Here is a 27,620-nt window from a genome sequence, read left to right as displayed (position 1 = left end):
AAGCCTAAAATACATAAAGAACGAGCAAGAAGACGATACTCAACCCCCAACCGAAGAGATGGCCGAAAACCAACAATCAGCTACCTCCTGTGATTGCGGTTAATCAAAATCCTGCTCCACGCACTATGTATGATTATGCTAAACCTTCTTTAACAGGAACTGAGTCGAACATAGTTAGGCCTGCTATTGCTGCAAATAACTTTGAACTAAAACCTAACACTATTCAAATGATACAGCAATTTGTTCAGTTTGATGGGTTGCAGGATGAGGATCCAAACAATCACTTGGCCAATTTCCTGGAATTCTCCGATACATTTAAAATTAATCGTGTTTCTGAAAATGCGATTCTTCTTCGGTTATTCCCTTTTTTTATTGAGGAACAAAGCTAAACAGTGGTTGAACTCGTTACCACTAGAGTCAATTACTACTTGGGAACAAATGACCGAAAATTTTTTACTAAAATATTTTCCGCCGGCTAAAACGGCTAAATTACGTAATGATATCTCTACTTTTGTACAGATGGATTTAGAAACATTCTACGATGCATGGGAGAGATACAATGATCTTTTGAGAAAGTGCCCTCACCATGGGTTACCGCTTTGGCTTCAGGTTCAAACATTCCATAATGGCCTGAATCCTTCGACTTGGCAAATGGTTGACACAGCTGCTGGCGGAACCAGCAATAATAAAACACCTGAAGATGCTTATGAGTTTATGGAGGAGATGTCATTGAATAACTATCAGTGGCAAGTCATGAGGACAAAGCCAACGAAAACAGCCAGTGTTTATAACGTCAATTCGGTCACCATGCTCTCTAATCAGGTAGAACTCTTGAATAAGAAAATTGACGGTTTTATTGGTTCTTCACAGGTTCACCCAGTAATGCAGTGCGAAGCAAGTAGAGGTGGAACAAGCTATTCGAAATATCAACCTGATAGCCACAACATGGATAACGAGCAATTAAATTACATGGATAATAATCTTTGACCTCAAAACAATCCATATAGTAACACTTGTAATGCAGGTTGGAGGAACCACCCAAATTTTTCATGGGGAGGCCAAGGAAATCAGCGACCACCTCCGGGCTACCAACAACCACCTTATCGACAGGAAAAGAAGCCGAACCTTGAAGAGATGCTCTCAAAGTTTATATCGGTGTCAGAAACTCATTTTTAGAACACCGAGACAGCACTTAAAAATCAACAAGCGTCGATCCAAGGGCTTGAAACTCAGATAGGCCAACTGTCCAAACTAATTTCGGAAAGACCACTAGGAAGTTTACTTAGTAACACCAAATCAAAACAGCATGTAAAAGCAGTTACATTAAGGAGTGGGAAAGTGTTAACGAAATCTGAAAAGAAGCTAGTACAAGAAGTCGTGGTAAGCGAAAGGGAGGAAGAAAAACCTGAAAATAGTGATAAACCAGTGCCGAAGGAATATAAACCACCAGTTCCATACCAAGCAAAATTGAAAAAAGATCGCATTGATACACAATTCGACAAGGTTCTTAAACTTTTTAAGCAATTACATATCAACTTACCTTTTGTTGAAGCCATCTCGCAGATGCCTACATACGCAAAATTTTTGAAGGAGCTTCTAACAAATAAAAAAAAGTTCGAGGACTTATCTACAGTAGAACTCAATGAGGAGTGCTCAGCTATACTCCAAAACAAGTTGCCAACTAAACTGAAAGATCGAGGAAGTTTTACTATCCCTTGCTTAATTGGTAGTCTAAATGTTGAGAAAGCATTAGCTGATTTAGGCGCTAGCATTAATTTGATGCCATATAAAATGTTCAAACAACTTGGTCTTGGGAACCTAAACCTACTAGGATGAGTATTCAATTAGCTGATAGATCTGTTAAATACCCTAGGGGTATTATAGAAGACGTACTTCTGAAAGTAGATAAATTCATATTTCTTGTTGATTTTGTTGTGCTTAACATGGATGAAGATGTGGAAGTACCTTTAATTTTAGGGCGCCTATTTTTAGCCACTGCTAGGGCTGTAATCGATGTGGGTGACGATAAATTGGTACTTAGAGTAGGTGACGAGGAGATTATCTTTAAAATTTATGATGCTATGAGGTTCTCTAAGGAACAGGATGATTCATGTTATTTTATTGACTCTATAGATCATATTACTCAAGACTTTTTTTAGGAAATTGTACAGAATGAGACGACAGAACTGTATCCAGCTCAAGAAGAGGAGACAGATAATAAACCTACTGAGCATTCGTCAAGACAAGTAGAGTATGAGTGCATTAAGATAAATGATGAACTTAAGTAAAAACCTTCTATTGAGGAGCCTCCCAAACTGGAACTTAAACAATTAACAAACCACTTGGAATACGAAATAATTCTACATTACCAGTTATTATTGCTTCTAACTTGCAACCCAAGGAGAAAGATGAATTAATCCAAGTATTAAAAGAACATAAAAAGGCCATAGCTTGGAAAATTTCTGACATTAAAGGAATCAACCCTTCTTTTTGCACCCATAAAATTTTGATGAAAGATGAATATAAGCCGTGTGTGCAAGCTCAAAGACGACTAAACCCCAACATGAAGGAAGTTGTTAAAGCTGAGGTAATTAAACTTCTAGATGCTGGAATTATTTATCCTATTTCTGACAGTTCTTGGGTAAGTCCAGTGCAGGTTGTCCCTAAGAAAAGAGGCATGACGGTTGTGACCAACGAGAAGAATGAATTAATCCTAACAAGGATAGTTACAGGATGGAGAGTTTGCATTGACTACAGGAAACTGAATGATGCCACAAGAAAAGATCACTACCCCTTTCCATTCATTAACCAAATGTTGGAAAGATTATCTGGGCATATGTACTACTGCTTTCTAGACGGACTCTCTGGTTACTTCCAGATCCCAATAGCTCCTGAAGATCAAGAAAAAAACGACATTCACATGCCCATATGATACGTTTGCTTATCGTAGAATGCCTTTTGGATTATGTAATGCTCCTGCCACTTTTTAGCGCTGTATGATGGTCATCTTTGACGAACTCGTGGAAGATATCATGGAAGTATTTATGGATGATTTCTCGGTATTCGGTAACCCTTTCCATCTCTGCCTTAAAAATTTAAAACGAGTTTTAATAAGATGTGAGGAAACGAACCTTGTCCTTAACTGGGAGAAATGTCACTTCATGGTTCAAGAAGGTATTGTATTAGGGCATAAAATTTCCAGTAAAGGGATTGAAGTGGACAAATCTAAAATAGAAACAATCGAAAAATTACCCCCTCCTAGTTCGGTTAAGGCTATTAGAAGTTTTTTAGGACATGCTGGTTTTTATAGAAGATTTATTAAGGATTTTTCTAAAATAGCTAAGCCTTTAACCAAATTGCTAGAAAAAGATATACCTTTTAATTTCAATCAGGAATGTTTATAAGCATTTAATACTTTAAAGGATAAATTAATTAATGCTTCAATCATAATTGCACCTGACTGGAACTTACCATTTGAATTAAAGTGTGATGCGGGTGATTTTGCAGTAGGTGCAGTATTGGGACAGCGAAGAGACAAGCATTTTCAACCTATCTATTATGCTAGCAAAACTTTGACAACTGCATAAGAGAGTTATACTACTACGAAAAAAGAATTGCTAGCTGTGGTTTTTGTATTTGATAAATTTCGATCATATCTCATATTGTCTAAAGTTGTTGTTTACACTGACCATTCCGCCCTTCGCTACCTTTTAACTAAAACTGATGCAAAACCTCGACTTATTCGATGGATTCTCCTATTGCAGGAATTTGACTTGGAAATTTAGGATAAGAAAGGAGCTGAAATCTCACGGTTGATCATCTGTCCAGGCTTGAGAACTCCAATACCAAAAAACTAGATGAAGTTGAAATAAATGATTCGTTTCCTAAAGAACAAATTTTCACTATATCTGACTCCAAGGTACCTTAGTTTGCAGACATCGCGAATTTTTTAGCCCTACCATTATCCCAAAAGGGTTAACACACCAGCAAAAGAAGTGATTCTTTAATGATGTGAAAAGCTACTTTTAAGACGACCCCTTTCTTTTCTGCAGATGTGCAGATAAAGTCATTAGAAGATGCGTTACAAGATCAGAAACATCAAAAATACTGGAACATTCCACTCAGGGCCAACTGGAGGACACTATAATGGAACTAAGACCGAACATAAAATACTTGAATCAGGTTTTTACTGGCCCTCATTATTTAAAGACGCTAATAGGTACGTTATTTCCTGTGACAAATGCCAACGGACAAGTAACATATCTAAAAGTGATGAAATGCCTCAAAACTATATGCTTTCATGTGAAATATTTGACGTTTGGGGTATCGATTTCATGGGCCCATTCCCTAGTTCATTTGGGAATAAATACTTCTTAGTAGCAGTTGATTATATGTCCAAATGGGTGGAAGCCCAAGCTCTACCTACTAATGATGCTAGAGTGGTAATACATTTCCTTAAGAAACTCTTCTCGAGATTCGGAACGCCTAGAGCAATTATCAGTGACGGGGGCACTCATTTTTGTAATACCTAATTTGAAAAAACTCTTAAGAAATATGGAGTTCATCATAGAATAGCCACCCCATACCATCCTCAAACTAATGGACAAGTTGAAGTGGCAAACCGAGAAATCAAACAGATCCTTGAAAAAACAATAGAATCAAACAGAAAAGATTGGGCAATGAAAGTAGATGATGCCTTATGGGCTTATAGAAATGCTCTTAAGACCCCCATAGGGACATCACCGTACAAACTTATTTATGGAAAAAGTTGTCATCTACCATTCGAACTAGAGTATAGAGCTTTTTGGGCTATTAAATTTCTAAACCTTGATCCCAAACTTGTAGGAAAAAACAGGTTGATGCAGCTGAATGAACTTGATGAGTGGCGAGCCAATGCATACGAAAACTCACGCCTATACAATGAAGCAATAAAGCAGCGCCATGACAATCGTTTAAAGCAACGAAAACAATTTGAAGTTGGAGATCTTGTCCTCCTATACAACTTAAGACTCAAATTGTTTCCTGGGAAACTTAAATCACAATGGTCAGGACCTTTCGTAATTCAATCTGTTCTGTCATATGGCACAATAGAGGTAAGTCACCCATCACACGGTACTTTCAAAGTAAATGAACCCCGTTTCAAACTTTATAACAATGAGAATTTTAAACACGATGGAGAGGAGCTACGACTCCACAAATCGCCCTAAATAAACCAACAAGGTAACAGTCGAGCTTAGACTATAAACAAGCGCTTCTCGAAAGGCAACCTGAGTACTAACAGTTTTAAATTATTTAAATTTCAATTTTTAAACATCTAGGTCACTAACAGAGTCTTTGAAGCACAGGTTCCCAAATCTATACTGCCGATCACACAGCCGTGCTTAAGGTCGTGTGACCAACACGAACGAAAACACGGTTGTGCGAGACGGCAGTACGAAAACAGGGTAAAAGTTATCTTTCCTAACACGGAATGCGATAAGTGGCCACGGGCGTGCGACCTGGCCGTGGTCAAATCTACCAAATGCACATTGGCGTGCAACACGCTCGTGTCTACCACCCGTGGACAACACTGTCAAAATAACACGGGCATGCTCAAAGCTACACGACCATGGGAGAAGCGAACTACATAACACACGGTCGTGTAACATGATCATATAGCCACACGGCCTAGACACACGGGCGTTCCCTAAGGCCGTCTGACGATATCTCACTTCGCAACAAACACGGGCTAGACACGATCCACACGGGCTGGACAAGATCCACACGGGCGTGTGAACTGGCCGTGCCACTTGAAAAAAAAAATTAAATTAGATTATCTATCTTCTTTTATTTTTCTTTCATTAATTTTTGAAAATTCTTTTGTTTTTTTTAACACGACTTATCATTATGATTACTACCAAATTATTACCCCAATTCTCCTTTTGTTCTTCAGAATCATGTTTGTCCTCCAGCTTTATTTCCAACAACTCGCTCTCGCTAATCCAGGAATTTCATCCATTTTTCACTCAGGAAGTTTCACTTCTCTCCATATCTTATTTTTATATTCTAATATCTAGCTTTGTACATTGAGGGCAATGTATATCTTAAGTGTGGGGGGTATTTATTTCATTATCAGAAAAATCCCTGAATGACTGCCTTGTTCTCATGTAAAGCTCTCATATCGTATTTAGGATAAATTTTGATTGATTTATGATTTTGATTGATATTTCTTGAATTAAAACATAGGCATTTATGCATTGATTGTTTGAACTTTAAGACATTAGAGAATCAAACATGATAAGTTGATTTTTAAGAATTTAAAATCTTAGGTTGTTTCCCCAAAGTTTAGGTATTACTTTCAGTTGGAATTCACAAGTTTTAAACATCAAAACGCCATAATTTTTGTGAAATTTTTGAGCCTTTTGAGTATTTACTAATTCTTTCATGCTCACTTTTATTATTGCTTTGAGTGCGTCAATATCGAACTGTTATTCTAAAACTTGCTTGATTATGCATGTCAAGACCACACCATTTGATTTGATATGTCAAAATGATTAAGGCACTTAGGATTAACCCACTCATGCCGTGAAAAGCCTACCTCCACGATTAACCCCTAGTAAACCCCCTTGAGCCTAACAAGTCATTTCTTGTATTACCCTTAGTATTAACTCTTAACCCATTATTATTGAAATCCACTAAATTAATCCCTATTTTTGTCGAGATTTGAGTTGAATAAATTGCTTAGCTATGTCTTGTTTTTAATAGTTAGTCTATGTTATTTGACTTGTTCTTAAAAAAAATGTATACACATTAGTAATTCCATATTCTGAGAAGAAGCCCTTTTGTACGCAAGTGATGATTAACCCTTTTTTTAGTTAGGCAATTTTTCAATTCAATCTCGATTTTAACCCTTTCTTTCAGCTTGTGACCACACCCCCTAACCAAGCCTTGTTACAACCTTCTAAAAACCTTTTGATTAATATTTCATCTCAATTTATAGTGGTGAAGATTTGATTTTTATGCAAGCCTATGGTAATGACTTTTCATTATTGACTATTGAGTGCTTCATTTATTATCCTTAAACACCTCAAGTGATTTGAGTGAATCTATAGTGAGGATGTGAAACTCTGTGATATTTTGAATCAATGGTAATTACTTAGATGAGGGGAGATACCTATGTTTGCATGATTAAATACTCAACTTGGAATGTTTGGAAGTTTTATGTTCTTTTAGTTGAATTCTCAATGTATGATTACCTATGGATTATTTTGAGATATTATCGATAGAAATTATAAATTGAGAAGAATTTATTTTGATTATGAGTTGAGAATTTTGCTTGAGGACAAGCAAATGCTTAAGTGTGGAGGTATTTGATAAACCGTAATTTATACATATTTTTACCCCATGTTTAACGCATTTTATGGATGATTTTCAATTAGAATTGGTAAATCCCATACTCCAAATACTTTAATTTCATGTTTTATACTTAGGAGAGCATAGGGGAGCAAAAGGAACGAGAAACGGGCCAAAAACAGAGAAAATGGGCCAAAGTACGAAATCAACACAACCTGGACCTCCTCACACGGGCATACCACACGGCCGTGTTAATTTGGCAGGCTCGAGCACGGCCTAAAATAATCGCACACGGGTGTGTCACACAGGTGTGTCCCTACCGAGCCCAAGTTGAGTCCAATTCGGAAAAGGCTAATTTTGAAGGCTTTTAGGCATTCCAAAGCCTGTAAATACCCCCTAGAGGAGGAAGAAAAAAAGACACACGGAATAGGGAGTAAGGAATTACTCCAAGGAAGCCGATTGATTCATCTCAGAAGCCGGATTCATCATCAAGACTGAAGAACTCTCCTAAATTTCCCCTTCAGGAGTTTTGGGTTTTCTTTATGTTTTGTATTTCTTATTATTCTGAGATGTTTTCTTATGTAGTTATGAACTAAATCCACTAAATACCTAAGGGGAATAAAACCTAAGACGAATCTTGTTATTATTTTCTGAATTGTATGATAAATATTTGACTTGTTCTTAATTATGTGTTTTTAGTTCTTGTTTTGATATCCCAGGATACTAATTCAAGATAAGCTCTTATTCAGAGAAAGAATAGACCCTGTCTAATAGTACATTTTCCATAATTAAGCGGAGTTGTTTGCGCGCCTAGACATAGGGTGACAAGATTTTGCCGAATTAGGGTGAAACCTAATAAGGAGATCCATAGATCGAGTTAATGCAACCCTAGGGTGTTAATTAGAGAAAGGTCTCAATTATTCAATCTAGGGATTATACGTTATTAGTCTTGAATAGGGATAATAACATAACTTAGGGATCTCTATAGAACAAGTTAAATGAATAAATCGTCCGATTCGGAGCCAGAATAACAAGTGCAGTCTAGGTGGATTTTTTCCTTAGGTTTTGTCTTAATTCAATCGATTTTCCCAAAAGCAATTCTCCAATTCTATTCTCTGTGAGTTCTTAGTTTAGATAATTAGTTAGTTAAAACAAAACCTCTTTATTCCTAGGCTAGATAATAAAAAGACAATCATTACTAGTACTTTTAGTTCCTTTGGGTTCAACAATCCGGTCTTGCTAAAACTTTACTACTGTTCGATAGGTACACTTGCCTACATCGAGATAATAGTCAGTTTCAAGAACGATTAATTATAAATATTTAAAACCTATCACGAAATCACGCGATCAATGAGATTGGTGATAAGCTATTTTTGAAAGTATCACCCTGGAAGAAAGTTCTCCGGTTTGGCCGTAAAGGAAAAATTAAGTCCTCGGTTTATTGGACCATATGAGGTCATTGAAATAATTGGACCGGTAGTTTATCGGTTAGCTTTACCGCAAAAACTTGAAAGAATTCACAATGTTTTTCATGTGTCAATGTTAAGACGGTATCGATCGGATCCATCACATGTTATCTCTCCAACAGAAGTAGAAATTCAGCCCGACATGACATATAGTGAGGAACCAATTAAAATCTTAGCACGGGAAACAAAAGAGTTGAGAAATAAAAAGATAGCATTGGTAAAGGTTCTTTGGCAGAAACATGGAATTGAAGAAGCTACTTGGGAACCTGAAGATATCATGAAAAGACAGTACCCGAATCTCTTCACTGGTAAGACTTTCGAGGACGAAAATCCTTAAGGGGGGAGAGTTGTAACAGCCAAATTTTATTGAAATCGGAATTGTGGTTTCAGGACAACAAATCAGAGTTTGAAAAATGAAATTTTTTAAATTTCATAAAATAATAGGTATTATGATAGGAATGTTGCATGAAAATTTTTATCGAAAATTTTTATCAATTATGTGTCTAATTGCAAAAAGGACTAAATTGAATAAAATGTCAAAGTTGAATTCTAGTAGTTATAAGGATTAAATAGCTATAGAATTCAAAATGTGAGGTCCTTATATGGCAATTAGGCCATTGATGAAAAATATGTAGATATTTTTAGTGATTCATCCATGGAAAATTGAAAAGATGCAAGGACAAAATTGGAAAATGAATAAATTAATATATGATAAAAGATTAAACAGAATAAAACCCATTTTATATCATCAACTTCTTCATAAAATACATAAAAACCCTAGGAGAGAGAAAATAAATTTCTCAAGCTTGATTTGGTAAGTTCTATGTCCCGTTTTTATTGATTTTTATATTTTTTAGATCGGGAAAGCTTAATTTCTTTATTTGGGTGATTAAATTGAAAGAAAATCAAAGTTTAGAAAATTACCCATGGATGAATATGCTGTAAATTGAAAGTTTATGATAGGAAATGAAAGGTTATTAATAGAGAAATCACTTTTACAAAGTGATTTTTAGTGAAAACATGTGTAGGGACTAAATTGCAAAGTAGTGAAATTCTTGGAAAAATTCTAAAATTTATGAAATACATGTGCTGTAAAGTTATATTGGAATTTTGAATAAGCTTGGAATAAATAGTAAATTGCATGAATTTCAATTTTCAAGCCTACGGACGAAATTGGAATTAATTAAAAGTTTAAGGGCAAAATGGTACTTTTTCCTAAAATGTGAAATAGGCTTGATTGAATGTAAAAATCATAGAATTGATGATTAAATTTATTTATATAGAACAGGAAGTGTCGAATAAAGAAAAAGATCGAGGGAAAGAAAAAGTCTCAAACTAGTAAATATGATCGATTGTCAAGGTATGTTCATATAACTAAATTAAGCATGTAAATATGTTGAATTGATTGTTGAATTATATGCATTATGATTTGTAATTGGTATGTACTAGTAATAAACCAATGTTGATTTGTGATTTACATGTAAATAATGAAATATTATATGAATACATTTGAATATTGATTTCTGATTGGACAAGTGATTACTGTGAATATAAGATCTTGCATATGTTGTAATAAAGGTTGTCCCTAAAGGATAATCTTTTGATCTCATTATGAAAAGGAAATGTATCCCGAAAGGGTACAACTTGAAAAGGCTATGTACACTTTATGTGTACAATCGAAAAGGTTAGGTATACTTTGTGTATACCATATGAAAAGGAAAGGTATACTTTGTGTATACCACTTGAAAAGGAAAGGTACACTATATGTGTACACTTGAAAAGGTTATGTGCACTTTGTGTGTACAAATTGAAAAGGGTATGTACACTTCGTGTGTAGTACTTGAAAAGGGATTGTGACCTCGGGTGTACAACTAGAAAAGGAAAGGTCCATCGAAAATTCAAATATTCAACGAAAATGTATTAACAAATGAAATAAGAAGAAATGACATGATGATCTCATCTATGCAAAATAATGTTTTTGTACTAACCAATTTGGTTGAATGATTGTGTATAGGCCATATTTGCTAGTTTGCTAAATTGATGGATAAATTGCCCTATGTGTGATTTACTTATTATATATATAAGAATGGTAAGTGTAGTTTGGTTATATGAACTTACTAAGCATCAATGCTTACTAGGTTTATATTTTTCCTATTTTATAGTGCTCAAAGCTCGTGAAGGTTGGAATTGGGTCGGAGCTATCATCACACTATCAATCCCTTCATTTTGGTAAAAATGATAAACCTATTTTGTTATAATGGCATGTATAAGCTTTTGAGGTCAAATGATGAAGTAATATGTTTGTTTACAACCTAGCCATTGGAATGGCTAGTAATATATGTATTTTGAGGTAATATGGTATGTTCATGTTCAATAAAATACAAATCACCTTTCATAAAATATGATTTACAAATCAATGTAAAGGTAAGCTTTAAGGTATATTTAAAAGTTGGAAATGTTAGATTGAATGATGGAAATTGGTTAAATTGGTTGGTATATACTTATAATTTTTCATGCAGGAAAATGGTTAAGTTTGGGTGAGAAATAGGGCTAGAAAATGGCCTTCTTTTGTCCACACGGGTGAGAAACATAGGCATGTGTCTAGGTCGTGTGTGACACACGGGCAGTCCACGGGCGTGTGAAATGACCGTGTATCCCTTGCATCCTTAAATATGAAGTCAGGATAATACACGGGCAAATGACACAGCCGTGTGTCTTGGCCGTGTGAAGAACACAGGTTTCAAGCATGGTCATGTGTCAAAATCAAGTGAAAATGGTTTTAAAATGATGAAAAATTAGTGTACCACACGACCTAGCCACATGGGCGTGTGCTCAGGCCGTTTGCCCTTATGATACTTAAGAAATTGCAAGTTAGAATTCCACACGGGCTAGCCTTACAGCCATGGGATCCCCACGGGCTAGCCACACGACCATGTCCCAAGCCACACGAACGTGTGCCCTTATCTTCAAGGATAAATTTCCAAAGTTGCCAATTTAGTCCCGAACCACTTCCAAAGCATGTATTGGGACTCGTAGGCCCATATTAGGGACTTTTTGATGAAATTTGAAAAATTTTGATTTGAAATGCAAATTTATGAATTGGTTTTGGTACAAATGCTAATGTATAAGTTCAGTAATGCCTCGTAACCTTATTCCGGTGACAGATACAGGTTAGGGGTGTTGCAATTAAATAATCATGTTGGTCACTTGTCGTCACTCAGAGGTCATGTCTCATCCATTAACTGAGTGTCATGCAAGGGTCATGTATTCCATTCTACCACCAAAACCCAATGGTTCGATGTTCTGCCTCCCGTGATTGAAATCTAAGACTGATACTGATAAGTGTATTCCCATTGATGATTCTAGGATATCATAATGAGAACTTTCTAATAAAGTGGTTGGACTATCAACATTTTCAATAGCTATAGCCTCTCGAACAGGAAGAGATGTTGAAGTCGCAAGTCTTTCATCCGGCCTTGAAAATTCCACATATAACTCAAGAGACAGTGATCCACTGTCGAGGTACGTCTGCACCATTGCCTCCAAGTGCCGAGCACCTTTGATATCAAATAAGTCATATCTCACGGGATCGACCGAAGCACAAAAACAATACTTAATAGACAAAACTCTCATTGTCATAGATCCGAAGATTTTTTGCCTAATTCTTTTACGAAGTTGTGCCAACTCTATGTTCTGGTTAAAAGCCAGTTGCGCTATGTTCTCCAATAAAAAAATTACGCCATTCTCGGTGTCACAGATCTTACCGTCGTAATAAATAATAGCATTAATTCGTCCACTCATTTTCAACCAAATTATCTATCAAGAGACATTTGAAACAAAAACATTATACAAAAAATATAATGCTTCATATAAATATTAACACGAAAAATCAACTTATAGCTTCCTTACGAACTTCTATTCTTCTAAACTGCTTCAATCTCTATTGTTCTAACTTTTGCCACCAGAGGCTGAAATATGGGTCATTTAGAGCCTAAGGGATAACATCCCACTCCTTTCTGTAAAATGCCCTAGATAGTGGGGGTCGAAATTTGTAGAGGAAAAACGCTCCAAGTAGAACGCACTATCAACAGTAGTACTAAAAAGGGCATCCAGTTGGAAGCGTTTTCAGTACTTTTGCTGACAAGTCATCCTGCTTACAACGTTTTTCTTCTACAAACCTCAACCCCCACTAGTCGGGGCATTTTTCATAAACCTTTTAGATATCTCGAGAATCTCAGGATATTTTTTTAGAATCATCTCTTCAAATTTATTTTTTTAGAAGCAGTAGTACTGAAAAGGGTGTCTAGTTGGAAGCATTTTCAATAGTTTTGCTAACTATGCATCCTGCTTGTAGCTTTTTTTTTCTTCAAAATTATTTCTTCAAAACTCAACTCGTCAAATTATTTTTTCAGAACCCATCTTGTCAAAATTATTTTTTTATAACCCCTAAACCCTAAAAATTAAATAAAGCACTACAACCCATAGTTAATAAACACCTAAAAATAAATAAAACCCTAAACCTAAACAATTACAAATTAAAAAACTCTGAACTCTAATTTAAAATTCCCACAACCCTAATTTCATAAACCCTAAGCCCTAATTAATAATTAAACCATTGAGAAAATACGGACAAAAGCATACTTATGTGGAAGCATTTTAGTAAAACGCGCTAACGTGGACGCTATTTATAGGTAAGAGGGGAAAAAAGCACGGAGCTAGACGCGCTTTTCTAGTTTTCCCCTGAAAATGACTCCAACTCAGCGCGCTTTACAAAAAACAGGCCATTCTAGTAAATATAGATGGCTCATTTCCATAATTTTTTTTGGAAATTGGCCTTTTCTGGTAAATTAGTCCATGGTTCACATTCCAATTTCCATATATCTAGTAAATTTGTCCGAGCAAATCTATTCTTTGAATTTTAATTTTTAAAATTTTATATTTTATGTATTATATAATTTATATTGTATGAAAAAAATAAATATTAAACATATATTAGTTTGTCTATGTTTATAAATTTAATAAATATATATGTTTATAAATTTAATAAATATATAGACAATTGTATTAATTTATTGTAAGATTGAGGCATTCAAAACTTTGAGATCTTATGTTCAAGTATCATCTCGTGTAAATTATGTGTAATTTTTCAATGCAGATTTATTTTGGCTTTTTCGGATTACTGATGAATGTCTAATTGATATACATTTTTTACCATATTCGTTGAGTAGTTTTTTAGTAAACTAACTAAACATTTCTAGTGTGTTTATGGGAATTGAATAGTTATTTGGATGGAAGTTGAATAGAGATGTAATAGTTATTAAGTTATTTGGTTGATTGAATGGAATGATGAAGGATTAGTATTGTTATGTAGAATAATATCGAATAATATGTAAGTAATATGTTTAAATGATAATTTTACCCTTATAAAAATATTTTAATGATATTATTAGTATCTTGTAAAAATTTTAAATAATATCATATTTGTTAATATAGAAAATAACATGATAAATTATTTTAAAATTTTTACATATGATTTTTTAAAAATATATAAAATAATACTATATTGGATCTAGTGCCCTAAGTGTAGTATATTCGTTTTATATACTTGTATTTTTCGAAAAAAATTGGTTTAATAAAATATTCTTTTTTTTCATTTTTTGTATAATGTCATTAACAGTTTTTGCACGCAAAGTAACACAGAAACAAATATTGGCTCATTGGTTATCTAATATTTAACTAATATTAAGCGGTATTATATGGCCAGACCTTAATATGAAAAGATAGATTGTATTAGTAAATAGATCTAAAAATGTCCTTAGTCTAATCAGGAATGAGCAAATCACTAATATGCTGCCTATCAAGTCCAAATGGGAAAATGCTTCTCTTGGGCATCAGCTCGGATGACTCCCTGAAGATAGAAACATAGATGTGACTAACTGGATTGATAGTATATTGGATATGACCTAAGCAGAATAAATTCTAGGTCTATTTATAAATTTATTCACTTGTGACGTTCATAGCGTAGCGTACATTAATCCTGAGTGTTCACAATGATATCCAACAATTTCAAGTGTTCACAATGCCAATATATCCTTTTTTTTAACACATTCACCACTCACATTACAATAGGGCTCCCAATACATATATGGGTTCGCATATATTCAGGGCTCTCATTCAGTATATGGCTCGCACACAACATGGAGCTCGCGCTGTATATAGGCTCGCATAATACAAAGCCTCGCACACATATAAGCTCGCACAATTGTAAAGGTTCGCATAATATGCGATAGGGATATCACATGCAAGGGGTTCACATAAATCATACAAGTTTGCACACAATGTATGGGGTTCGCATGTCACTTAGGGATCGTACATATCAATACCTCGCATATCGGATAGGCTTGCACACAATATACATAGCACTCACACTTGATATCAAGGTTCGCAAGTCACAAATCAGGGCTCACATAAAAATATAACAAGGTTCGCATGCCTATCTTGGACTTTCTTGAACACGCGAACTGGTGTTTAAATGCGATATGCAAACACACTCACTTGCAATTCGTTGTTGATTCCTGAAGCTACATCACCTTCTGCTTGCCCTTATCCTTGCTCATGGACGCACCTTTGCATTTAGAGGCTTTGCATATAACATGAAACACACAAATTACTAGCATTCACAACAAAATAACCTCCTAACAACCCAACAGCAGCTCAGCATTCTTAAAAACTGGCGAGCTCACCTCGCCTAACTTTAATCTTAAAATTACTTTGTTTTTAACTCAGTTAAACCCCTAATTCTTAATTCCTAATCTCATAACTAGTGTTTAATTGCAAATATGGACCATTAATTCCATTCAATTTCACAAATCAACTTTTTTTCGAAAAATCACGTTTGTCTTCCATCTCAAAGAAGAAAATCATTTGATCCATGAAAATTCTTTAAGGTTTTGTTAAATCAAGTTTGTAAACCTCTTAATTACCTCAAAATAAGTTAATAATTGTTTTAAAACCATCTTTTAGCTCATTACTAAAAGATCCACCATTTTTAATCAAAATCAAGCTTTAAAACCTTAGATCTTAGATTTTCTTGATTAGATCGGTAAAAGTTTGAATTGAAATCACATAATAAATATTTAAACCATAAGAAATCAAAATGTTTACCTTTAATTTGAAGATCTCCATGAAATTAGATCAATTTGAGCAAAAACGAGCAAAATGTTAATAGAAAATTAAAAGAGAAAGAATGGATTTCTTTTGAAATTGAAGAAGAAAAGGTATTTGGATACTAAAAAAATCAAAAGGATGGGGAATTTTGAGGGGAAACTCTTGATTTAAAATGGGTGAAAATGAGGAGGGAAAGGAAGGTAGGTGGTCTTATATAACCAACCAAAATTTAAAATTTGACCTACTTACCTCACGTCCCCTCCTATTTTCTCTCTTGTTCTAATAGCTCCATTTTCAATTGGAACTCTTAATTTATACATTTGACTTCTAATTTAGAATTGGTTCAATTTAATCCCTATTAGCATTTATTTATTAACCTGATTGTTTTTATTATTATTGACTAATTAATTAATTTTATTTCTAATTACTACAATTTTAATATCGATATATCTTTCGAGCGCACGATTTAATTACTTAATTCTGCTAACCCAATTTTTGGGATGGGACATGCTACATTAACATAAGATATATGTGGCACACTAGTTGTCATTGTTTTGGTTGCTTCATTAGTTACATCATCACTTAAAAGTATAAATAGATTACATTTTTAACATAAAATCAGTTTGCTTTTTTATCTAAGGAGATTAATTTGCCCAATTTTTTATTAGATAAGCAAAATACAATCTAACTCCAAATAGAGGAACCTTTATGATACTTTTACTTCATTGTTTCATTTAAGGTGACCTAGATAAAAAAATTTTGAAAAATTAAAATCTTCATTTAACAAAATATATAGATGAATTTTTTAATGGAAGAGTCAAATAGTATTTTTTTTCTATCGTACAAAAATTAATTTGTCCATTTTTTATAAAAAAAAACACAACCCGTCTCTTAATGTAGGAACCTCTATAAACATTAGTCCAAATGAGAATTCAACCCTAAAAATTTTGGAGTTAAATGAACTCAAATTGCAGCTCGACCTGCCTCTATTCTAGTTTATTGTGGAACAAGGTACAATTGAGGCCCAACCTGAGCTAGAATGTCCAAATTCAATCCACCAATACATCTTTAGAAGCCAAATCGATTGTTTTTCCTTAATTGGAAATACACTAGTTTGATGAGCCATGTGAGTTGAGTTAGACCCAAGTGTTCAACAATTTCTAGGAGCTAAAAGATGACCAACAGTTGCAGTTTTTGTAAGGCAAGCTAAATTGAATATGACAATGAGTCCAATTCCCACAGCTTTAAATTGAATATCACTTGCTTCAATGTTTAAGTCCACATTCAAAGTTGGAAATTGGTTGTTCAGTTTGCATGATATTTAATCAATTTGATAATCAAATTTGGAGGGGGGATGGCCATTCGGCCGAATTAATTATGCTGTCATCATGGTTGACAATTGACAGCTCTAGTCTTTGCCCCCACTTAATTGCCCTCTCCTTCAACCCCATGTGTGTGTGCTATACATGCCCAATGTTTAAGCCACCTTTTTCTCTGCTTCATTTTCTATCCTATCACGTTTTGTCTTTCTAACTTTATATACTACATTAACCTTTTAGTTCTGGTAAATTTGCACTGTGGCTACCAAAATGGAAAATCTATTTTAGTTGTTTTAAAAATAATGAAATTATAAATTAATAAATGATAAAATTATATTTTAATATTTTAAAATTTTATAATTCAATCCTAATTTTTTTTAAAAAAGATTGAATTCACCCTTGCAAAAAATAAAAATAAATTTATATAGTGAATTATATTTTAACATATAGAAACCTTAAAATTTTGTTATGTGTTGTTAAATAAATGCAATTTGTTTTATTTAATGTAATTTTAATTTTAAAATAATAATAAACCCAAATTGATTATATTTTATTTTCCTTTTTATTTACTTTAAATATATTTCAATGAAAATTATATTAAAGATAATAAATTTTAAATTTTATAACTTTTTGATTATAAATATTCAAATCTTAAGTTATATTTAGTTTGATATTCACTGTACAACTTTGTCTATAGTTACTTCTTTTTTACTTTAATGTGTAAATACATTTATTTAAAAAATAAATGAATAAATTATTGATTTCTTTTTTTAATTTTTAACCACTGCATGCTGTAATTATTTTTTTCAAAAATAATAAATGTAAAAAAAAAATCCATTCTTCCTTGTTGATACAAGGAGGAGGTTATGATGGTTCACCTCGAAGGGCAAAAAGTTATGGAAGAATTAAGATGACTGAAATTCGAGTGCTCGAAATATGGTTAGTGTAAGAGAGAATTGGAATCTTGTTAGGAGAGAAAGTGTTTTGGGTTTTTTCCTTGATTCCTCAAAGTCTTTTTGTATTACATAAAATCAATAAAATCTTAAATATGATGATATTTGATAGACACATATTAACTTTTAAATATTTATCTTTACCATATCAACGAAAGCCTCATCTTATTTTTACATAAATATTTAACAAATATATTTGTTACATAAATTTTTTACTCACATCATGGGAATGTTGTAAGCTACTTTCATTTATAGTTTTATATATTCTTGTAAATATTCAAATTCTCTCATGTAAAAAACTTCCACAAATAATACATTCATAAATTACATCAATATTATATATTAAAGAATATTCATTTATAATATATAAATCTATAAACATAAATTTAGGGTTTTATTTTTTAAGATTTGGTAACAAAGCTTTTACATGTAATTAAATTAGAATAACTATAAGCAATTAATTTAAGGGAATAGCTGTCCTTGTTAAGGTTGGGGTTGAAAGAAATTCAATGTTGTCAACATGGTGTTAGAAAAGGCTTCTGATTTTAATTTATAATGCTATGTACAATTAACTCCAATCTATTAATAAATTATCTATTTTTTTTAAAAAAATAAAGTATTTATGATTGAAAGAAAATATTTGTAGTAATATATATAATAAATTAAAATGTGAAATAATGAAATTTTTAAAAATAAAATCAAGTAAATTAGACCATGGCACGATTTAGATGATCCACATAGCTCAATTTCTTCTTCTTTTGTCAAAGATTTTGGCTTTAATATATATAAGATTCTGAAATTTGATTACTTGCTGACGATTTATAAAATATTTAAGCAAAATTTCCTATGGTTTTTTAAAATAAAGTTTTGCATTTTTAGATAAGTAAAATTTTTAAGAAAATAATATATAATTACTTTGAGATTATATATTTTGATGTATTTATATACATACATCAAAATTATTTTTTTCTAATTTGATTTTATATACGTATAAATAATATATAATTATACCAATTTTTAAGTTATTTAATTTTATTTTTGGAAGTCTTTATTTTTTTTTAGTGCTATAAATTATAATATTATTCTCGTTTCATTTTTATTAAATCAAAATATTTCAGATATAAATAAAATAAAAATATTATCTTTGTGTTAATGTTAAATATAACACCTATTAAACTATATAATATAATTCCATGCATCGCATGAGTTTAAAACTAGTTGCTATTTAAAATTGTATTCTTTAATTTTGAATTTGTATAGTCTATAATATATATATATATAAATAAAAGTATGATTTTGAAAAAAAAAATTTAAATCGATGAGAATAGTTTTTTAGTTTTTATCATATTACTAAATTAATTTTAAAAATAATTATAATTTAATTTAAAATTATTTATTTTTGAACAATCTTATATTTTCTTTTTGCACAATACTTAAAATTACTACCATTAGTCCTTGTACTTTACAAAAGTTGTGGATTTAGCCCCTATATTTTAATTTGATAAATTTTAGTTACGAAAGTCGCAAGTTTTGAAATGTACAGGGACTAAAAAGTACCAAATTAAAGTACAGAGACTAAATCCACCACTTTCGTAAAGTACAAGGACTAATAGCACAATGTAACCTAGGCATAATAACTTATTTGACCCTCCAACTTTATAAAAAATGTCATTTTAGCCATACATTTAATTTTTTGTCTTTTTTAACCATTGAGCTTGTATTGTTTGTTAAATCACCCCAAAGCAAATGAAAAAAGTTAACAACTATTAACTTTACTAACGTGACATCCACGTGACAATCCAAGTTTATGACATGTTAGCACTTAATTACTTTTTTAAAAATTAAAAATATTATTTAATTAATCTTAATAAATTTAATTTTTTTTAAAAAATATTTTTTTATTTTTTACTTTGAATTTTTAAAATTAATTAATTAATTTTAGCAAATTTAATAGACGTTAATTTATCTATTTATTTTGGAATGATTTGATAAATAATATAAACTTAAGAGTTAAAAAAGATGAAAAATTAAATAAAAAGTAAAAATAATTTTTTTTATAAAATTAAAGGGGAAAATTAATGATTATACCTTTAACCAGTTGAGTTGTTAAAACACTAGTAATAAATATGTAAAATTAATGAGTAAAAAGAGAAACACTTAAAATTTCAAAAAAAGAAATCATAAACGTATTCTTCCCATCTCATACTAAAATTAATATAGAATATAGTTTTGTATATTAGTATATAAGCTAGGCATGATAAATATAATTCAGATGTTGCGAGTGGATATTTAAAACAAGTAGCAGAGTAGCATGGGTCAATTACTCCTATTAAATGCATCCACCAACAACCACCGGAATGAATTTAATGGTTTTAGATAAAAAGGTAGTGACCTTCAATTATCCCCCATACTTTTTTTCTTTTTAATCCCTTTTTCATTATCTATCTAATTCTTCTGTGAACACCAAGGCAGCTCTCAAACAAGAAAACTAGTTTTTATTTCAATCCAAGTTTATGAGTATAGGTTTTGCATGGGGTTCTATTAAAAACCTAAACAAATTTCATTCAATAGCTATTTGATCTCATCATAAGGAATTCAGCAAGCAATGTTATGATGGAGATAGAATCCAATAAACCAGCAGGGAATGGGATGGTGATCGGTGGTTTAAGTCCTTTAAGTGAAACCTTATGGAGAGAGAAGACTAACACCGAGTTTGTAGGAGATGTATCAGCCAGACTCACTTGGAAAGATCTCACCGTAATGGTAACTCTCAACAATGGTGAAACTCAAAAAGTACTTGAAGGACTCACTGGTTATGCTGAACCAGGTACTTTAACAGCTCTAATGGGTCCTTCAGGCTCTGGCAAATCAACCCTTCTTGATGCGCTTTCAAGTCGTTTAGCTGCCAATGCTTTCCTATCAGGAACCATTCTCCTCAATGGTCGTAAAACCAAGCTTTCCTTCGGGACTGCAGTAAGTAGTACTTGTTTAATCGTTCTACTCCCTCACTTATTATGTCTTGAATCTTGAATTTCATTTACTTCTGTGTGTGTTTAGGCCTATGTGACTCAAGATGATAACTTGATCGGTACACTGACTGTTCGAGAAACAATCTCTTATTCGGCTCGATTACGTTTGCCTGATAAGATGCCATGGTCCGAGAAGCGAGCACTTGTTGAAAGTACTATTATCGAGATGGGGCTCCAAGATTGTGCCGATACCGTCATCGGGAATTGGCATTTACGTGGGATTAGTGGAGGAGAAAAGAGGAGGGTTAGCATAGCTCTTGAAATTCTAATGAGGCCTAGATTGCTATTTCTTGATGAACCAACCAGTGGACTTGACAGGTTTACTTATATCTCTTTTTTTATAGATTCTGTGTTTCCGACATAATCTTTTGTTTCAATTGGCTTAACTCCCTAATATAGTAAACTGTTCTTCTTGTTGATTTTGCCCTTTTTTTCTATTTCTTTCCTTTATCACTTTTTGTAATGACCTGGTAAAATGTTTGTTGGTTTTTTACTAGTTTTTGGAATCACTTGTTTAAGGTAAGCTTTTGTATTAAGTTATAGATTGCATCTTATCCCACTTACTAAAAAATAGATAAATTAATCTTTATATGTTAGATCAAATGGTAAAGTAATCATTCTGTTAAAAAAATCTTCTATTTTTACGGTTAAAAATTAGTTTATATATATTAGCATAAAGTATACATGGCACATCATGTGTCATTATTTGGTTATTTTGTCAATCATGCCAATTTTTAACCATACAAAAGAATTTTTTTTATTAAAAAGGACCAATTTATTTTGTGATCTAATATAGAAGAATCAATTTACTCAAGGCCAAAAACAATCTAATACCTAATATGAGGTCCATATGATATTTTTACCCAATATAGATATATTTTGGGCACATATCCTCAATATGTTTATGATAATGCAATATTTAGTTTGATGATGCAATATTTATTATTGAACTTTACCAATTTATTATTTTGATTTTCAAAGTTAGTGTTTGTTTGATATGTTCTAAAAAGGAATCTTCTAGGTCCTAGAGAACCTTTTTAAGTTTTACCCTTATGGTTTAATTGCTAAAAAGCTTAATTACCATTTAAAGCTTCGTTTGGAAGAATGGAAAGGAGTTCTCATGTTAATTTTGAAAATAAATTCCTTTATCTATGTTATTTAAGTAATTGATTAAGTTAAATATTACAAGTTAATTTAATACTAATTTAATTTAGAAAAATATTAAAAATAATATAATGAGTCAAATACTAATTTGACTAAAGAAAATTTTTAAAAATTAAAAATTAAATGATTAATATATATTATTATAAAGTATTTTAATCTTTTCATACACTTACATATTGTGAAGTAGAAGATGCTTTTAAAAATTTTGATAATATTTATCATTGTTATTAAAAAGTATTTTTGAGAAGATGTCTATTATAGAAATGATATCGTAAAGTAGAAGATCTAATAGTTAATAGAAAAAAAAGGTAATTTCATTGAAAATCATTTTTCCTAAAATTAAAAGCTAAATATTTTGACTTGGGTTAAATTTCCAGTTTAAAATCAAGTTTTAGTTTGAGAAGCTACTTATTGATCAATTTTTTTTATTTGAAACCATAGTTTGGGTAAAATATAATTTTGAATGTGAATGATAAACAATGCATACTCAGCCTACCATTTTAACCAAGTTATATATAATATTTAGGGTTTATTTATCACCGGTTGTGTCGTAATACAATATTTATTAAAGAGCTTTTAATGAGGTGTATTCCATTGTCTTAATACATTATGTATACAAAATGGCAGTGCTTCGGCATTTTTCGTAACCCAGACATTACGAGGGCTGTCAAGAGATGGTAGAACAGTGATTGCTTCAGTCCATCAACCCAGTAGTGAAGTGTTTGAGCTATTTGATCAGTTGTATTTGCTGTCAGGGGGCAAAACTGTTTATTTTGGTCAAGCATCTGAAGCATACGAGGCAACACTTTTCTTCTGAACTCTGCTTCCTTCTTTATAGATATATATTGCATATTTACTAACATACTCTTTATTGAATTGTGGATAATGCATGCAGTTCTTTGCACAAGCTGGATTTCCATGCCCTGCCTTGAGAAATCCATCTGATCATTTTCTTAGATGTATCAATTCTGATTTTGATAAGGTTAAGGCTACTCTTAAAGGTTCCATGAAATTACGGGTATCTCCTTCATTTCCCTTTCTTTACTATTCCTTCCTACTTTGCTACATTCCACATTTATATGACTGAAATCCCTTTCTTTACTTATAGAAAGCCTTATTTATGTTGGTAACTGCTTTATGATCAGTTCGAGGCAAGCGATGATCCACTTGAGAAAATAACCACAGCCGAAGCGATCCGAACACTTACTGATTTCTACCGAAGATCTCAACAATGTTACGCTGCAAAGGAAAGGGTTGATGAGACATCCAAAGTTGTAAGTAGTTTAACACCCACCTCTCTTTGCATTGGTTTCCATTGATAGTTATTGGCAGTTAAATCATGTTTTTTGGTATATTGCAGAAAGGAACCGTGTTAGATTCTGGAGGCAGTCAAGCTAGCTTCTTGATGCAGTCATACACTTTAACCAAACGCTCATTCATCAACATGTCCAGAGACTTTGGCTATTATTGGCTGAGACTACTAATATATGTTGTAGTCACTGTCTGTATTGGAACCATTTATCTCAATATTGGAACCAGCTACAACTCAATTCTGGTACTTTCTTATAAGTGCTAGTAGAACAACAGCTTTTTGTTTTTTTTTCTAGAAATTGTGCTTATTAATCAGCTTTATTATCTTATGTACCAGGCAAGGGGTTCATGTGCATCTTTTGTTTTCGGTTTTGTCACATTCATGTCAATAGGTGGGTTCCCTTCTTTTGTAGAGGACATGAAGGTGAGTACTTATATGATCTACGGTAAAAGTACCATGAAGGAACTAAGGATGGGATTGCAATTTGTCCCCTCTACTCAAAACATGAGTAAATTAGTTCATATACGATAGATGAAACAACAAACTGGTGATTCTATTAAAATTTCGTCCATTTCTACTGTTAAAAACTGGTCTCTATTCGTCAATAAGAGGTACATATGGCACACCATGTGTAACTATTAGTTATTTCATCAGCCACACCAGTTTTTAACACTTGACATGGATGAAAAAATTAACTAAAAGGATTAATTTATGCTTTGATTTAACGTACAGAGAATATTTTATTAATTTTTTTAGCAAAAAAGTCATAGTGAAATCTGACTTCCATGACAAAGGGGCAAAAATGGTAGATTTATCATTGAGTCCCTCAAGTTTTAAAAAAAATTATATGTTAGTATAATAATAAAATTATACTTTAGCTCCCAATAATTTATGATTCATCATTGGACCGTGGCTTCATCTCTGTTTTGTAGGTTTTTCAAAGGGAAAGGTTAAATGGGCACTATGGTGTCACCGCATTTGTTATTGGGAATACAATCTCAGCTATGCCATTCCTCATTATGATCACTTTCATCTCTGGAACTATTTGTTACTTCATGGTTCGTCTTCACCCGGGTTTGGAACATTATTTGTTCTTCGTATTGTGTCTTTATGCTAGTGTTACTGTGGTTGAGAGCTTGATGATGGCCATAGCCAGTATTGTCCCTAATTTTCTGATGGGTATTATCATAGGAGCAGGGATTCAGGTTTGTCTCACTTTCAGAATTATCCCTTTTTTTACTAACGTTTATTAGGAAGGATTACATAATAGTTGTGTTTTGTTGCAGGGAATATTCATGCTTGTTTCTGGGTACTTCAGGCTCCCGAATGATATCCCAAAACCTGTCTGGCGTTACCCAATGTCCTACATCAGCTTCCATTTCTGGGCTCTACAGGTGAAGTACCAAATGAAATTGTCCCAGTGGAAAAATAGTACTTTTTCCCCTTTAAGTTTTATAAAATTATAAGTTAGCAAATGGTTAAATTATATTTTGACCCCTTAAAAATAATAAAATTTAATTTAATCTTTTAAAAATTAGAAAGATATAAAGCTAATGCAACATAAAAATACATATCTTAATTCTGCTCCTCAAAATATAAGTTTTGGCTTTGCCTTAGTTGTTAGGATTTAAGAATGGTTGATGGAACAAGGGTGAAATTAGAAATTATTTTTTTGGGTTGCAGAATTGAGTAAATTATTCTTATGAAAGCTAAAATACAATTTCATCATTTACTAATTTATAATTTTATAAATTGAAAGGAGTCAAAGTAATATTTTCACTTTTACCATTTATTAACTTATAATTTTATCATGAGTGTTTCCTTAAAATGGGAAATATCACTTTAGCCCTTTTTACATTTTATAAAATTATAAGCTAGTAAATGGTCAAATTGTAATTTATCTCTAAAAATGATAAAATTTTAGTTTAATCTTTTAAAAATTATAAAGATATACCATAAAACAATGATGAAATTACATTTTAACTCTCATAAAAATACATAACTTAATCTCACCCCTCCAGAATAATTTTTGACTTCACCCCATTTGTTAGGATTTAAATACTGGTTGATGGAACCCCAATATTTGGCCTATTGGCCGTGTTTACCCCATAGCCATAACTCACATCGTGGGTTTGAATAATAATGTGTTCAGTGATTTACTTCTGCCATGGTTGCTTTGTAGATTGATGCAATTGGCTCATTACTAACATTGGTTTTTATTTTTCAGGGGCAATACCAAAATGATCTAAAGGGATTGCTATTCAAGAACCAGTCCCCAGAGCTTCCCCAGATCCCTGGTGAATACATACTGGAAAACGTGTTCCAAATCAATGTAAGACGGTCCAAGTGGATCGATCTGAGTGTTATATTCAGCATGATCATAATATATCGAATCATATTCTTCTTGATGATAAAGATCAGTGAGGATGTTACACCATGGATCAGAGGTTTGATAGCCAGGAGAAGGATGCAACAGAAGAACGGAATACAGAACACGACAGTGGCACCTGATGGTCTCACCCACTCACCTTCCTTGAGAACATACGTAGCTACCACGAGGGATAAAAGATAGATTTTAGGTTTATGCTTCGCATGCTATCCTCACATGATTAACATCTCTTCCATAGGCTTTACTTGTTCTATTTTTTTTTTTGTTATTATCTATTCTATATATAAAACGGTGGGTTAAATTAATATTACGAGTCAACTAAATACTAATTTAATTGTGAAATTATTAAGGTACTCTTACTTTAAGAGGTAATTAATATTATGATGAGGATATTTTTATCTTTTTATTTTTTTTATATAATTTTTTAATAAAACAGCTAAAAGACTTTATTTGAGAATCATTTATAAGAGATGATAAAACTCAAATTGCCCATTGGATTTTGACTTGATTTGCTACAAATGGATGTGAGATGTAATGTGGTGGGGTAAATTTTTTTTTACACCTCATTTTTCATTATATGGAATTACAATTTTATAATCGCATATATATATATAATTATTAAAAAGTTAAAAATGTAATAATGTGTTGTAGAAAAATTCGTATGTTTTATGTTTTGATTTTTTTATGAATTATGTTTAAATATTACTTGCCTTGAAAAATATTGAAAATACTAAAGATAAGTAGTAAAAATTTAATCGAAGCGAAACAAGGTGGGGTGGAGATGGATTTATCTAACATCCATGAATGTGATAATAGTTTTCTAGTTTATACATCCATAATGGAGTGGGTGAGTGGTGGAACAAAGTGATGATCGTGAAGCAATGATGGATTTAGCAACATTCACTTTTGCCCCGCTCTATTATCATCCTAACCAATAAATTTATATAGAAATCTTTTACTACTCCACCCATAGCCATTTGTTGAAATAACTTTATAAATATATTTTTAATATAGAATATTTATGTTGTCTAACTTAATCAAATTGAATTTCAAGTCTGAATCAAAATTATCAAATTTACTTTTAATTATCAATACATATTTAAATTAAATAAATCAATAAATCATATGAGTTTACATTTGATGCACAACAAGTCTAACTAAATGACCTCATCTTAGTCTCATGGCAAAAACGAGGACAAAGAGGCTGGCTTGAGCCTTAGCCCTAAACAATATACAAGAAAGGTAAGAGGGATCATTTAAAGAATTTGAACAGTGAAGGGTTGCAAATCAATGAGAAGAAGTTGTCTGATTTGTATGACGATTCGACTATTAAGAAGTCATAAAAAAGTTAGAAGTCTAAAAGTTAGAGTTGGATATTGTGATTTCAGAGCACTTTCTGAAAAAATAAAGGCCAAAATTAGATTTAATGGCTCGAAAGTTGCAAGTAATGAAGTTTGCAATCGATTGAGGCTTTGATGCACTGATATTG

At 32.2% G+C, this 27,620-nt stretch overlaps 1 protein-coding gene, 1 long non-coding RNA gene and 1 other non-coding gene across 3 annotated transcripts; 1 reads left to right on the top strand and 2 right to left on the bottom strand.

Annotated features, from left to right (window-relative positions):
• Positions 1-486: 486 nt before the first annotated feature.
• Positions 487-593, bottom strand: LOC121204074 (small nucleolar RNA R71). Its single transcript, XR_005899002.1, has one exon. It is a non-coding gene; the product is annotated as a small nucleolar RNA R71 (small nucleolar RNA).
• A 14,276-nt stretch (positions 594-14,869) lies between these two features.
• LOC107926675 (uncharacterized) lies at positions 14,870-16,131 on the bottom strand. The gene is made up of 2 exons (XR_001692234.2): positions 15,963-16,131; positions 14,870-15,438 (listed from the first exon to the last, which is right to left on the bottom strand). It is a non-coding gene; the product is annotated as an uncharacterized lncRNA (long non-coding RNA).
• A 4,518-nt stretch (positions 16,132-20,649) lies between these two features.
• Positions 20,650-26,531, top strand: LOC107926695 (ABC transporter G family member 11). The gene is made up of 10 exons (XM_016857589.2): positions 20,650-21,210; positions 21,295-21,584; positions 23,058-23,229; positions 23,326-23,448; positions 23,576-23,704; positions 23,791-23,985; positions 24,079-24,165; positions 24,675-24,947; positions 25,029-25,136; positions 25,970-26,531. Exons 1-10 carry the CDS (start codon positions 20,848-20,850, stop codon positions 26,312-26,314), a joined length of 2,085 nt encoding a protein of 694 aa, XP_016713078.2. The 5' UTR covers positions 20,650-20,847; the 3' UTR covers positions 26,315-26,531.
• The last annotated feature ends 1,089 nt before the right edge of the window (positions 26,532-27,620 follow it).

This window comes from Gossypium hirsutum, chromosome A07 (assembly GCF_007990345.1).
Source record: "Gossypium hirsutum isolate 1008001.06 chromosome A07, Gossypium_hirsutum_v2.1, whole genome shotgun sequence".
Lineage (NCBI taxonomy): Eukaryota > Viridiplantae > Streptophyta > Magnoliopsida > Malvales > Malvaceae > Gossypium > Gossypium hirsutum.
This window is presented reverse-complemented; position numbering and strand designations above follow the sequence as displayed.

Coding starts and splice junctions, on each gene's coding strand:
- LOC107926695 (XM_016857589.2), top strand. CDS start 20,848: ATGATGGAGATAGAATCCAATAAACCAGCAGGGAATGGGATGGTGATC. Junction 23,705..23,790: donor TTGATGAGACATCCAAAGTT/GTAAGTAGTTTA, acceptor GGTATATTGCAG/AAAGGAACCGTGTTAGATTC. Junction 24,166..24,674: donor CTTTTGTAGAGGACATGAAG/GTGAGTACTTAT, acceptor TCTGTTTTGTAG/GTTTTTCAAAGGGAAAGGTT.